This window comes from Oscarella lobularis, chromosome 16 (genome assembly GCF_947507565.1).
Source record: "Oscarella lobularis chromosome 16, ooOscLobu1.1, whole genome shotgun sequence".
In the NCBI taxonomy this organism is placed as follows: Eukaryota; Metazoa; Porifera; class Homoscleromorpha; order Homosclerophorida; family Oscarellidae; genus Oscarella; species Oscarella lobularis.
In genome coordinates, this window is record NC_089190.1 from 1,272,063 (window position 1) to 1,285,303 (window position 13,241).

The 13,241-nt window shown below is 44.7% G+C and overlaps 1 protein-coding gene and 1 long non-coding RNA gene across 5 annotated transcripts; both read left to right on the top strand.

Annotated features, from left to right (window-relative positions):
• Window positions 1-67: 67 nt before the first annotated feature.
• LOC136196439 (uncharacterized) lies at window positions 68-2,010 on the top strand. 3 transcript variants are annotated; one of them, XR_010672193.1, is made up of 7 exons: window positions 68-1,160; window positions 1,228-1,280; window positions 1,335-1,386; window positions 1,442-1,529; window positions 1,591-1,682; window positions 1,738-1,825; window positions 1,887-2,010. It is a non-coding gene; the product is annotated as an uncharacterized lncRNA (long non-coding RNA). The 3 variants fall into 3 exon arrangements; XR_010672192.1 differs by having other exon boundaries at window positions 72-143; window positions 206-1,160; window positions 1,228-1,386; XR_010672191.1 differs by having other exon boundaries at window positions 1,228-1,386.
• Window positions 2,011-2,312: 302 nt separating this feature from the next.
• Window positions 2,313-13,187, top strand: LOC136196768 (nucleoporin NUP188-like). Of its 2 annotated transcripts, none has more exons than XM_065986398.1 (52): window positions 2,313-2,338; window positions 2,396-2,450; window positions 2,508-2,581; window positions 2,627-2,711; window positions 2,768-2,848; window positions 2,908-3,045; window positions 3,103-3,162; window positions 3,218-3,286; window positions 3,345-3,392; window positions 3,444-3,530; window positions 3,594-3,670; window positions 3,731-3,802; window positions 3,867-3,909; window positions 3,972-4,070; window positions 4,121-4,213; window positions 4,274-4,432; window positions 4,495-4,532; window positions 4,599-4,668; window positions 4,723-4,849; window positions 4,909-4,974; window positions 5,032-5,127; window positions 5,181-5,313; window positions 5,366-5,453; window positions 5,507-5,571; window positions 5,627-5,853; window positions 5,907-6,115; window positions 6,163-6,244; window positions 6,306-6,406; window positions 6,467-6,562; window positions 6,612-6,728; window positions 6,779-6,844; window positions 6,896-6,990; window positions 7,053-7,116; window positions 7,173-7,246; window positions 7,302-7,377; window positions 7,436-7,537; window positions 7,592-7,669; window positions 7,720-7,805; window positions 10,640-10,788; window positions 10,839-10,942; window positions 10,993-11,124; window positions 11,179-11,247; window positions 11,300-11,401; window positions 11,460-11,615; window positions 11,671-11,808; window positions 11,865-11,939; window positions 11,992-12,206; window positions 12,267-12,345; window positions 12,405-12,536; window positions 12,588-12,652; window positions 12,706-12,835; window positions 12,888-13,187. In XM_065986398.1, the coding sequence occupies exons 1-52, from the start codon at window positions 2,328-2,330 to the stop codon at window positions 13,062-13,064; spliced, it is 5,130 nt and encodes a 1,709-aa protein (XP_065842470.1). In that variant the 5' UTR covers window positions 2,313-2,327; the 3' UTR covers window positions 13,065-13,187. The 2 variants fall into 2 exon arrangements, with proteins under 2 accessions (XP_065842470.1, XP_065842471.1); XM_065986399.1 differs by having other exon boundaries at window positions 10,640-10,773.
• The last annotated feature ends 54 nt before the right edge of the window (window positions 13,188-13,241 follow it).

A 13,241-nucleotide genomic window follows, 5' to 3' on the forward strand; every position in this document is an offset into this window, starting at 1 on the left:
TGATACTGATACGGGGACAGGACAAATGACGTAAGAAAAAACGAACGCACGCTAGGCATCCCTGCTACGATAGCTTGCTACGATCTCATATACGCTCTGCACGTTAGATCCGTGATCTGCCGAGCCCTGATCTGCCGTTTAAGGTGTGTAATCCGGTACCCCAGGGCATAGCAACTGTTGCTAAGGAAAGGCGTTTCTTGTATAGTTTAGAGAGTTGTTACACCTTCCTGTTACGTGTATCTATTGCGCCCTTGCATGACGCTAACGTTCCGCGATGAAGACGAATCGGCATCGGTTTACGATTCGAACAGGAAAAATGGGGACTGAAAACGACGACTAGGTAATTTTCCTCGCACGTTTTCTCTTATGGGAAGAGAAACCCGCATACGATCGCGATCGCAAGGCCCGAAGCTAGTGCGTAGTGTCTTCGCTTTTTCGGTTCGTCGCTCTTCTCGTAAGTTACAGCACGATTTCGCGAAAAATCACGCACCATTTTCTCAAAAAACGGCCGTATTTCGCGACTAAAGTCTCTAATCGAAAAACGCTGACACTGTGGACTAGTTTCGGGCCTTGCGATCGCGACAGTGTGCGGGGTTCTACTCGCAATCAAGCCAAATTTTCGAAAACGTGCGCCGAGAATTGCTATTTGGTCGTTTTCAATCCACGCGCGGTTGAAGTTTGGCTTCTAGCGCGCTAGTATGGGACCTCTCTGTTTCATTGCAATTATCAAAGCAACTTTTTGATGAATAGATAGAGGATACTCTAAAGTATTCTTCGAGCGCTAGTTATTTTTTCACACTTATAGAGCCCGGTGTACCAAGGTTTAAGCTTGGCTTCTAGCGCGCTAGTATAGGACCTCCTTCGTTAGACCGGACATTCCATGCGTTCCTTCGCGACAATCGAACCAACTTCTTGGCCAATAGATAGCAGATACTTAGAAGCATTTTTTGAGATTTTTTCACGTTTCAACCCCCGTGCCCCAATTACCACCTTAATGGGTTCTTTTCTGTCACGACTTGTCGAGCAAGGCGCTAATCGAAGTATTGAACGAAGCTGCGGGAAAATTGCTTCAGCAAGCCAGCGCTTGTGTGGCCCACTCTTCATAATAACCGGCACCGTCCTGCTGGTCTGTGTTTCAGCCATTTTTCGCAATTTTATGCGTGAGACATTATTTATTAATTAATTAATTTATTCATTGATTTTATCGGCTACAATACTTCCTTTTAGAGGGAACAGAAGCTGCCTGTCACATCTGGTTGATATTTCGAAAAATACGCAGAGTATATTAATTTATTTTCCGACGGAAACCTCAACATGTATATGCGCTACAACAGGATAAAAAAGAAATGAATGAATAAATGAATTAATGAAATAATTAATATATAAGTAAGTGAATGAACGAAGGAATAAATGAATGAATTAATGATGATAGAAATGATAGGAATGATAGGAATGAATTAATATAATACAAATGAATATTTAAATTTAATACAAATGAATGAACGAACAAATAAATGAATGAAGTACAAGTAAGTGCGTGTACCTTTCTTCATTTTTTAATTTATTGTTTTGCTTTTGAAAATCTTACAGAAAATGGGATTGGAGATGATTTGAATGGGTCAAAACAACAGGATCAAAAATAATGAATGAAGAAATAAATTAATGAAATAATTAATATATAAGTAAGTGAATGAACGAAGGAATAAATGAATGAATTAATGATGATAGAAATGATAGGAATGATAGGAATGAATTAATATAATACAAATGAATATTTAAATTTAATACAAATGAATGAACGAACAAATAAATGAATGAAGTACAAGTAAGTGCGTGTACCTTTCTTCATTTTTTAATTTATTGTTTTGCTTTTGAAAATCTTACAGAAAATGGGATTGGAGATGATTTGAATGGGTCAAAACAACAGGATCAAAAATAATGAATGAAGAAATAAATTAATGAAATAATTAATATATAAGTAAGTGAATGAACGAAAGAATAAATGAAGGAATGAATGAATGATAGAAATTATACGAATGATAGGAATGAAAAACGCTGTATTCGCGCCGTAAATCGCCTTTTTCGGGTCACCGTTTTGGGCCCCATTTCGCGCATGCGCTTTACAAAAGTAAGGGTTTTCCTATGTGACGTCACAATACCGAGCGTGACGAACAGACAGACAGACAGACATACAGACAGACACTTCCCGTCCTAAGATCACGTTTGAGAGAGCCTCCCTCGCCGTTATACGGGCTCGCAAACTGCGTTTGCCACCCCGTACAACTGCGGTGGTCGGCTCAATTATTCGTGATACGGGGACTTCCCAAATGGCAGAAGGGTACCCATAAACGTTTTGCTTTGAACAACCGTTTGCTTACGTGTGACTGCTTTCCAGCTCATTTCGAAGTCTTTTTAGCATTCTCACCGGCAGATCGGCCTTGCGAGAGCCAGTAAAAATGACAAGAACGCGTGTCGGTCTCGGAAACGAGGTGTTCGCCTGTCTCTAGGCTCAAATCGCCGACGAATTGACTCGAAACGCGGAGAAATTTAGCAAGGGCAATGCGGCATACGCAAAACCAAGGTAAAAGAGAACGAAAAACGGCGCTCGAACTAACGGCCTAAAAAGCGAATCGTCGGAGAAAAATTTAAAGTCGACGAAATCGATCAGGCCACCAACGCTAAAATTCGTGTCAAAACTAAGTCGTTTTTTGGTAATTTGAAATAACACTGGTACAGTAGTATTTGTGATAATTTTATTAAAATCTAGGGGCTCGATCAAATGCAGACTCTAGATCTCGTTCGAAATTTTCTCATGGACGAGTATAGGGGATCCAGTAGTCAACTCCAAGTGAGAGACGTCGACGGACAATTCCTCCGAGCGTTTCGACTATATCCTTCTCTAATAAGACGATTTTCAAGAACGAGCGAGATTCCCATGCTCTGATGATGAGCGTGCTGAGATACTATTTCGACGAAAGACTTACCGTCTATCGGTGTCTGAAGCATCTGTTTGAATACTGGCAGGACAGCAGGCATCCTTGTCGGGTAAGACCAGCGTCTGAGATTCGATCGAATCTGGGAAGGGGCTCCCTGCATTATTAGGAAACGTATACGGAGTTCGTTGACAAGCATTTGATAGCTGGAAGAAAACTGATTGGTGCTGTGAGTTGTATGACGTTGTTGTGTGGAACGGCTTTTAACTGAATTGATTTTACAGTTGATACAGCACTACAAAGAATTGTGCGATACGAATGCACCGACGTCTGAAACGAATGGCGAACTGATGGCAAGAACGCGGCTTTTTTGTACCTCTTTCTCAGAAACCGAGAGTCTTTTGTATGCAGACTCCTAGGGTGTCAGCTCGGTGGGCTGTTCAGTATATCAGAGAACAGGTAAGGAAGTCTTTACTGCACCCTAGGCATTTGTAGCGATGCTTTGTTCAGATTGAACTTCTCGACGTTGTCGTTCTTCACTATCGAGACTTTCAGATGGATGCCACTCAGTTGGTCGAAATTGCCCAACTGTTTCAGGTGATCTCTCGAATTTTGTCTCTTGGACTTGGACTTAATTAATAGAAAAAATGTCTCTTTTAGGTTCACGGTTTTGGGACGAGACAAGTGAACAAACACCTGCTCGATGCCAATGCCGATAATTTGATTTATCAAATCGGGTGCGTCCTTTTTGATTGAAAGGATTTATACACTTGTACGTATTATGATCGTCGTTGCAGGTTTCTTCAGACCGTCATATTGATTGAGGGCATTGACTTGGACTGGATGCTCAATAACGCACAACCAGAAACGTAAGAACCTCCCCCCATTGAGCGGTGCATAAATCTTCCGTGGTTAACTTCGTCGATTTCCCAGTGCTGCTGGTCATCACCTCGTGCAGGCAGTAGCGCAGAAGACCGTGAGTCGCCACCGCCGCTCGAACAGAAGAAACGTTTCCAAAATCGTTTCCTTTTATATTAGGCTTTCGATGAGATGCTCGCAAATTGGAACGACTCGCCTTTTCACTCTCCCGTCTTTCTTGCTTGGGCGACGTTCTGTTCTCTCGCCGACGATGCAGAGGTAAGACAACGGATTTCTAATAAGGACTCGAAAGTTATTGGAGCGTGCAGACGGCAGTGAAAATCGGCTCTCGAGCCCTACAGACGAACGTATTCAAAGTTCTTTGCACCATCGTCAAGGCTGATTGTTTTTCGAATAATTCGGTAAAAAAAACGAGTTGTCTGCTGGCTGCAAAGTGTGACTTAGTATGGAAATCCTCCCAGGTCGTCGACGTTGCGGTGAAGACGACCGTGCACGTCCTATTGGCCGCCGTTCTAATGGTTTTCGACGAGAGCGCTTTGGGGAATTCTCTCGGTGACGTCGTCGCGGTTCTTTGCGAGACGATGGCAGTGAGACGTTCTTCTAATGAATTTTGGACGCAGGTAAATAAATAAATAAATAAATAATGGGCGATAGTGCTGATGAAAATTTTGTCTTTGTGTAGAGGGGCTTTGGGTCGTTGCTCACTTCAGTTCAATCGCGGTATGAAAAGCATGCATTTCTGTTTTTGGTGTTAAACTAAATCTTTCGTGCTTTTCGAACGGGCAGATTTCCGTACTCCTATTTTCTCGTCGATTTGCTTACTGCCCTGTCTGGTCACGCCGACGCTCCTGCAATGGTATTCGTCTTTTTTAGCCTATTAGAGTTTCCCCGTCTAGCTTTAGCCTATAAGGTTCTGGAATATCTCAAAAATGTGAACTATTTCACCGAACCTTTCAGCGACGCTTTGACCGATTTCGAAGAGTCGGAGAAGGAAGCCGAAGTGCGATTGTGCACAGAACGAGAAGCCTATAAAACGGGTGAGCTCTCGCAGAAGACGATGTACATACATATGCATACGTTGACATTTTGCTTACAGTAAGCGACTCGCCTCCAAGTCTCGTTATTCCAGCTGGGACTCTAGGTCGACTCTTTTCTGACCGGAGTAACGATTATCGGCGATTTCGTCACGAATGCGCGTGATTCGGATTTTTTATTGCAGGAAATCGTCTCGTCAGATGGGACTTCCGCTATTCCGCTTGGCACTTCTTCATTCTGGAATTCGATTTTCTTCTCCACTCTGTCAATCTTGGAACAGGTACGCTGCACCATCGTTTCTAATGTATTTTTTTCCAGTCCTTTTTTATTAAGACATCGATTCTCTTCCTCTCGTGATTCGAGTGACGTCCGTCGTTCGTTTAGTGAAGCAAATGCTCGTTCTCGATCCCGCTCTGTCTACCTCGCTATATCCCCTGCTAGAGAGAACGTTTCAAGTCATTCAAAAGTTCGCTTACTTTTCGTCGTTTTTTTTCATCAAAGAAAAATTATCTTTCTAGATTTGGGTCTTCGCCCAATCCGCCTCAAGACCTAATCAAATCGTGCATCGACTGCGTAACGGTCATTTGTCAAAACAATGCCGAACTAGTAAATCGTTTCCTTCATATCTCTCTCCTCTCATACTTGTTTTTCACCACTAGGCCTGGACCGGTCTGCAGCAAACTGGATTCCTGCCGCACACGTTGGGGACAACCAAAGGAACCGGGTAGAGTTTCTCCAATCAGAGACAGAAAATATTCGCTCAATGAGATCTATCCTAGTTTCAACATTTCGCCGGGAAATTTTGGCCACGTGCTGAGAGTCAAAGAACGACCGACAGGATCCTTTCGAGTTACCGTAGCAACGCTGGAGATGATCGGAGCGATGATTCGCCACGCCGACGAGCTCGGCGGCGACTTGGCGGCTTCGATCGTCTTCGTCGTTCACGAAATATTCGCCACGTTTCACAAGTGGAGATACGTCGACGGCACAGAGCGAAAAAGAATCGGTAGATATATATACTTTTCATCATTGACGTATTTTTATTGATTTTTTCTTTAGGCGAGGGAGCTCTCAAGATATTCGAATGTTCTTTGAATTGCGATCAGTTGCGCGCTCTCGTGACGCAGGCGCTGCTCTACAGCGAAGCCGGTCAGGCGTTATTGAACATGTTGTCGATTGGCGTCGATGCCGTCGACGGGTTCGCCGCGGTGAGCTTTTTGAAAGGAGCTCTTCAGGTTGTCATACAACTTCTCAACTCGACGGGAGAGGTAGAATATCGAATAGATAACTCGCGGCTTCAATTATTGCTATTAAGGATTTATCCGTCATCGAAGAAGCGTTGGCTAATCAGATGGTCGAGAGGCCGACGACTGCTGGACTTCCTCAAGTGATTGGGGGTCAGTGGGGGGATAATGATATGTGACGCACGTGTGTGTGGGTTCCAAGTCCTAGTTCTAGATAAAGTTCACATTGTTTCTATCATTGCTTCCTACATTCATCATCGTCACGATCCCGAGTTGCCCGTGTTGAGCACGCGCCTTCTCGGCAGACTTTGCAAAGTAATCAATAATTAATTAATTAATTAATTATGTGCCAGTTTTCACCGGTTAGTTTTTTAGGCTTCTCCCATGTCGCTTTACGGCTGCCTGGGACCCAACAACACGGCCGACTCTATTCGAGATGCCTACGCGTTGAGACTCGCCGCTCGCACAGAGGTACAGATGTAGCTGTTTGACTCGAACGATTTTTAGACACAATTTATAGGATATCAAGTTGAAGGTGGCGATTTTAAAAATGCTGGCAGTGTCCGTGGAAACGCAGCCCGGTCTCACGGAGCTTTTATTGGATTTGAAGTCGAAAGACAAAAACGGGCGACAGGAAGTAAATAGTATTTATATCCTACTCTATATAATCAATTGGATCGTGTTTAGTTTGAAATCGGACGCAACAGTTGCCTTGCACCGACTTTAGCTATACTCAGTAGCCGAAACAGAGGGGTACTCTAAAAGTATTTACCGCACTACGGTAATTCTTAGGAACCTTTGTAGCTTGTTCCTCTTGAGCTCTTATCCGCTGCTCTAAAATTTTTGGCATCGCTGTGGAAGAATCGCAAAGACGCTGCGCTGAGTACCATTAGAAACAAGTCAGGGAGAAAAAAAGAGTGGTTCCTAATCGCTTGTCATATTTCGTACTTTCTCCTCCTAGAGACGGCATTTGGGCTGACATAATGGGTCCTCTAATGACAGGTCTTCCAGTCGAGACGTCGACGGTTGGACAACAGTGCATTTCCGTCGACGTAAATGTCACATGATATTTGTTGGGTAGATTACCGATAGCCACTGCCAAGTGGCGGCTCACGCTATGCGCGTTGTCGCCTTGGAATGTTTCTACGTGGCCAAGTTCGTTGACCTGCGTATATAAAAAGGGGAGCGTTTTTCCATATAGCTTTCTTAGAGGGGAGATGGACGAGGCTTTGAAAAAGCTTCTCCGAGACTTTGGCTCCGAAGGAAAATTGGAAATGTGGATTAGCGTGGGTTTGATGAGCACTTTTGAATGCGAGATGGTCTACGTCTGTTGATATCGTATAGGCTCAAACGAAAAAGACAGCCGATGCAGGAATTTCTGATCGAATCAAACTGAAATTGCTGAAAGTGACGAGAACGTTACTGCTCGTCGCATCCAACGTTGACGTAACGGAATACCTTTTCACCGTGGATCTAGGTGCCTGATATATTTTTTTTCAGCTCGACGTATTTCGTCTGTCAAATGAGGCCAATAGAAAATCCATTCTGAGCAGTCTCCTAGAAGCCGTTGACTACCACGTCGGTGTCTTCCTTTTTTTTAATTGTTAATTGATTCTATTGGCGTTTAGGTGAATTCTTCGCTATCAAGATACACACTGGCAGCTGCGCCCGAGCTTTCGACACTCTACACTGTGCTCTTCGGCTGCTGGCCAGAGTAAGAGTTTTCTTTGACGTTAACGTTTTTATGCACTTGGTCCTCCCCGCCCCCATCTTAGCATATTTCACTGGGCACCGGCGCCCGGTGCCAAGTGAAATATGCTAAGATCCAAACTAATATAGAACTACGTTCGTGAACTTCGAACGCGCAGTTCGTAGAAAATCGGTACTTTTATTGGAAGTTTCGAGATTTCTCGAAGCTAGTCGTTCCAACATCGATCTCCGTAGTATTCGAGGGACTAAGCGTGCCTAGAAAAGCCATTAGAGCGGCCGATCTCGTACTAGCAGCGAACTACATTTTGTCCGTGGGAGACAAAGAATGGCGATATTTTTGTCCTTTTTCGCGTGATTCAGTCGTTTCTTCCACTAGTTGAAGTTAAAATGCAATTCTAAAGCGTTTTGATCGCGTCGATTCGACGGATCGTTCGCTTTTGGTGAGAAAATCGCAATGCGATTGGAAAATCTCGCTATTTTGGTGCTTTCGACTCGATTCGACCGTTTCTCTTTCTATTCTAGTAGATTGTTGGGTTATAGAACTTTTTTGATTATGGGATCGACCAATCTTTAGTTTTGGCCGAGAAAATCGCAAAAAAACTAACCGCCATCCTCCCCGCCGCCGCCCCCGCCCACCACACCCATCTTAGCATATTTCACTGGGCACCGGCGCGCTGCGCCGGCGCCAAGTGAAATATGCTAAGATCCTAACTAATATAGAACTACGTTCGTGAAGTTCGAACGGGTAGTTCGAAATCGATGCTTTTGCTCGACATTTTCGAGATTTCTCGAAGCTCGTCGCTCCAGCATCGATCTCCGTAGAATTCGAGGGGCTAGCGTGTCTAGAAAAGCCATTAGAGCGGCGATCTCGTACTAGCGCAGGGTTCTGCCCACATGGGTCGGCATGGGTCTGCCCGACCCTCACTCCCCTATCGCCGACCCATACTACTAAAACGTTATGAAAGCCCGTAACTTGCAATAATTACAGCTGGATAAATCGTCCAAAACAAAGTTTAGAGAAGAACAGGAGCGAGACTTTCGTAGTTGTAGTTGAATACCTTGACTAGATACCGCATTTGTAGTGTTAACAGTCTCAACTCAATGTCTCCCGTTCGTTGCGCGCGAGCGGCGCTTGCGGTTCAGGCGCAAGGAACGCCATTCGCGCATAAAAAGTACTTGTGAGAAGAACGACATTTTTGTGCGTGGGAGAGCAAGAATGGCGATATATTTTGGTCTTTTTCACGCGATTCAGTCGTTTCTTCTGCTATTTCAAACTAAAATGCAATTCTAAAGCGTTTCGATCGCGTTGATTCGACGGATCGTTCGTTTTAGGCGAGAAAACCGCGATGCGATAGGAAAACCGCGCTATTCTGATGCTTTCGACTCGATTTGGCCGTTTCTCTTTCTAGTCTAGTAGATTGTTGGGTTATAGAACTTTTTTGATTCATGGGATCGACCAATCTTTAGTTTTGGCCGAGAAAATCGCAAAAAAACTAACCGCCATCCTCCCCGCCGCCGCCCCCGCCCACCACACCCATCTTAGCATATTTCACTGGGCACCGGCGCGCTGCGCCGGCGCCAAGTGAAATATGCTAAGATCCTAACTAATATAGAACTACGTTCGTGAACTTCGAACGGGTAGTTTGTAGAAAAATCGAAATCGATGCTTATGCTCGAAATTTTCGAGATTTTTTCGAAGCTCGTCGCTCCAGCATCGATCTCCGTAGAATTCGAGGGGCTAAGCGTGTCTAGAAAAGCCATTAGAGCGGCGATCTCGTACTAGCGGTGAACTAGATGTTAGAAGAACGACATTATGTGCGTGGGAGACCAAGAATGGCGATATTTTGGTCCTTTTTCACGCGATTCAGTCGTTTCTTCCACTAGTTGAAGTGAAATTGCAATTCTAAAGCGTTTCTATCGCGTCGATTTGACGGATCGTTCGTTTTACGCGAGAAAACCGCAATGCGATCGGAAAATCGCGCTATTTTTGTGCTTTCGACTCGATTCGACCGTTTCTCTTTCTGTTCTAGTAGATTGTTGGGTTATAGAACTTTTTTGATTCATGGGATCGACCAATCTTTAGTTTTGGCCGAGAAAATCGCAAAAAAAACTAACCGCCATCCTCCCCGCCGCCGCCCCCACCCACCACACCCATCTTAGCATATTTCACTGGGCACCGGCGCGCTGCGCGCCGGCGCCAAGTGAAATATGCTAAGATCCTAACTAATATAGAACTACGTTCGTGAACTTCGAACGGGTAGTTCGTAGAAAATCGAAATCGATGCTTTTGCTCGAAATTTTCGAGATTTTTCGAAGCTCGTCGCTCCAGCATCGATCTCCGTAGAATTCGAGGGGCTAAGCGTGTCTAGAAAAGCCATGAGAGCGGCGATCTCGTACTAGCGGTGAACTAGGTGTGAGAAGAACGACATTTTGTGCGTGGGAGACTAAGAATCGCGATATTTTGGTTCTTTTTCGCGCAATTTAGTCGTTTCTTCTACTATTTAAAACGAAAATGCAATTCTAAAGCGTTTCGATCGCGTCGATTCGACGGATCGTTCGTTTTGGGCGAGAAAACCGCGATGCGATCGGAAAATCGCGCTATTTTTGTGCTTTCGACTCGATTCGACCGTTTCTCTTTCTATTCTAGTAGATATTTGGGTTATAGAACTTTTTTGATTCATGGGTCCCATGAATCAAAAAAGTTCTATAACCCAACAATCTAGGGATCGACCAATCTTTAGTTTTGGCCGAGAAAATCGCGAAAAAAACTAACCGCCATCCTCCCCGCCACCGCCACCGCCCACCACACCCATCTTAGCATATTTCACTTTGGTTTAGTGCTGTGCAGCCGCGTCTGTCTCTCCTGGAGAAAATCACTTCCATTCTCCGGGAAGCGAAGTCGAAGAGCACGGAGCTCTCAACCGCAATCGAAACGCCTCTGTATTCTTCCACAATCGTCATTCTTCAACGAAGTAAATCGCAATCGGGTACAAAATTGGTGTCAATGTATAGAATTCATGCGATAATCTTTGCAAAGGACCCAACGAAATTCACGACCTCGATCACGTCGTTGAAATAATACGTTTGGCGTCGCTGTCTCTTCAGCAGCCGACTCTCGCCGGAGATTCATCTTCCAAAAAGGTTTACATACTCCCATTTCACTTACGTGACGGTACGTTTCTCTTTTCCAGTCTACCATAGTACAACTTCTTGTCATGTGCGAAGCAGTTCAAGTCATGCCCGATCCATCCCGATGGCTTTTCACCTTGGAATCCAACGCCACTTTCTTGCATCTCGTTCAAGCCTTGGACTTCAACCTAAAAGTCTAGCCTATATAGTATACTCCTTCGCAGCTTCTCATTAGCTCTGTCTTCTAGACCGGCAAAGACGTTGCGTTAGTAGACGCAGTGATGCACTTCTTCGTAGTCCTCGCTCTCCGTCTCGAGGTAGGTAATGAAATGTGTGGTAATATGCCATACGATACGCGTTATATGTTAGCCTGCTCGCCAACTTGCACTCCTTGGCGTTCATCGTTCATTGTGCCTCTATCTGAACTGGCAAGACGAGCCCGATGCAGCAGTCGCTAATGGCTCGCTCGAGGTTTTTTAATTTTATTGAGTATTTATTAGATGTTAGTTTCTTTTGACTGTTTTTTTAGACGTCTGCTTTAGATAGTGGCGTTCAGAAGCCCACGTGGACGCGAATCTGGTGTTTGTCTGTCGCATTTATATCGTCTCTTCTGAAAACTCTTCGTCACGAGTTTGTGGACGAGGCATTGGATTTCGTCGGTGCGCATCACGAAAAATTGGCCAAGGTTGGGGGAAGCAGGTTGCGATTTTCTAGAGAAAAAGGTCATCTATTCTTTTTAGTCTCTCGATGCTGTGCGTGGAAATCTAAGTCGTGCTTGCCTGGAAGAGGCAGATCACATCGCAGCCCTATTGGCTAATCTATCTCTCTTTCGTCGTCAATGGCAATTTAGTATACCTCGCGTCTTCACCGATCTCAACGTACGTGAATCATGATGTACCAATTCTGACTACTTAATCAAATAATTGATTATTAGGAACGTATGGGCTTTCTCTGCCAGGCTTGCTGCGCCTTACTCAGCAGACCACAGTTTCTTTCTCATCTCGTAGAGGTATAGAACGTTCTACGCGGGACCTCTCTCGTACGCGTCCTTTCTTTCTCAGGTTGCCTCGGAACGACTCGCCGTGCCGTCGAAGTCGAGCCACGAAAGCGAGAGTCTACCGCGCACGAGAGAAGGCGCCGTGGCGAAACACGTGCGTTTTAGCGGCGACGTTCAAACGCAGTCGTCGTCGTCGTCTGGTCGAAAGAGGGTTCCGTCGACGTCGTCGTCTATTGAATTGTCGTCGTCTAGCCCACTCTTCCTCAAGATACAGAGAAAGTGAGTTTTCTTCGCAGCTATTGAATTCGTCGAGAGAGTTGTTTTTCCCTTTACTTTTAGACTTTTAAGCATTATGACTCACTGTCTGACGTTCGTGCGAAATTTGGAGCCGAATCTGTACAAATTGATGAATGACACGGTAACAAAAATGAACCTAAGAGCATCTACATCTACGTAATAATGCGTATCGATGCATAGGCGTTTGATTTGGCTGACTATCCGCCTCTGTTGCTTCTTCGTTTCGATAGCCCAGCAATGGAGACAGTGACACCGCCTTCGTTCGGAACGTTAATCGCAGCTATAAACGCATGCCTCGGAATACTGCCAAAGGTATACGATGTAATGAATCAGACAGCGTATGACCTCGAATTCTCTGAGCAGCCTTCGAGGATAGCAACTCCTACTCGGTCTCCTATTAGGACTGCTAGCCCAGCAGAGGAGGACAGGTATACAGGTCGTTGGCGCGGGTTTCATTAGCTCTTGCACGCTCTTTGGCTAGGTTTCTTGTTATGCTGGTCATTGAACATTCGCTGTGGATTCTCCTAACCGAAGCCGTCATGTGTCTGCGAAGTTCAGGAGTCGAATTTCGCGTGAAGCAACTTTTGAAACGTGAATTGGGCAGCGACTTGGTAATACCACGAAGTACGATTTTCTGATGATTATTTAGCCATATTTGTCTAGGGCAATATTCTCAGCTACATGTTGAAGTTTTTTTCACGAAGAAGTGGACCGAGCACTCCGAGCAAGAAGTCGCCAGCTCAAGATAGAATCTTGACCAGCAGCGCGTTTTCCGACGAAGATTCCGAGCAGAGACTATTTCAGTTGACGGACTTGTTTATGAAACAAGTACTTAGATAGAAACGAAAGCAATTTTGGTAAGGTTCAAAAAAAATTGACTAATTTGATCAATCTCAGATGTAGGGATGTCACTGCATCTTTTGTGCTTACACAAGTGGGTATAAAAGATTCTCTTATTACTCATTCGTCACGCGATTTACTGACCCCAACACGTATGTATGACGTCAGGGACGTGCA

Excerpts from the sequence above, each read along its gene's own strand:
- LOC136196768 (XM_065986398.1), top strand. Across the intron at positions 3,671-3,730 it reads AATTTGATTTATCAAATCGG|GTTTCTTCAGACCGTCATAT; the intron begins GTGCGTCCTTTT and ends TCGTCGTTGCAG. Across the intron at positions 6,116-6,162 it reads TTCTCAACTCGACGGGAGAG|GATTTATCCGTCATCGAAGA; the intron begins GTAGAATATCGA and ends ATTGCTATTAAG.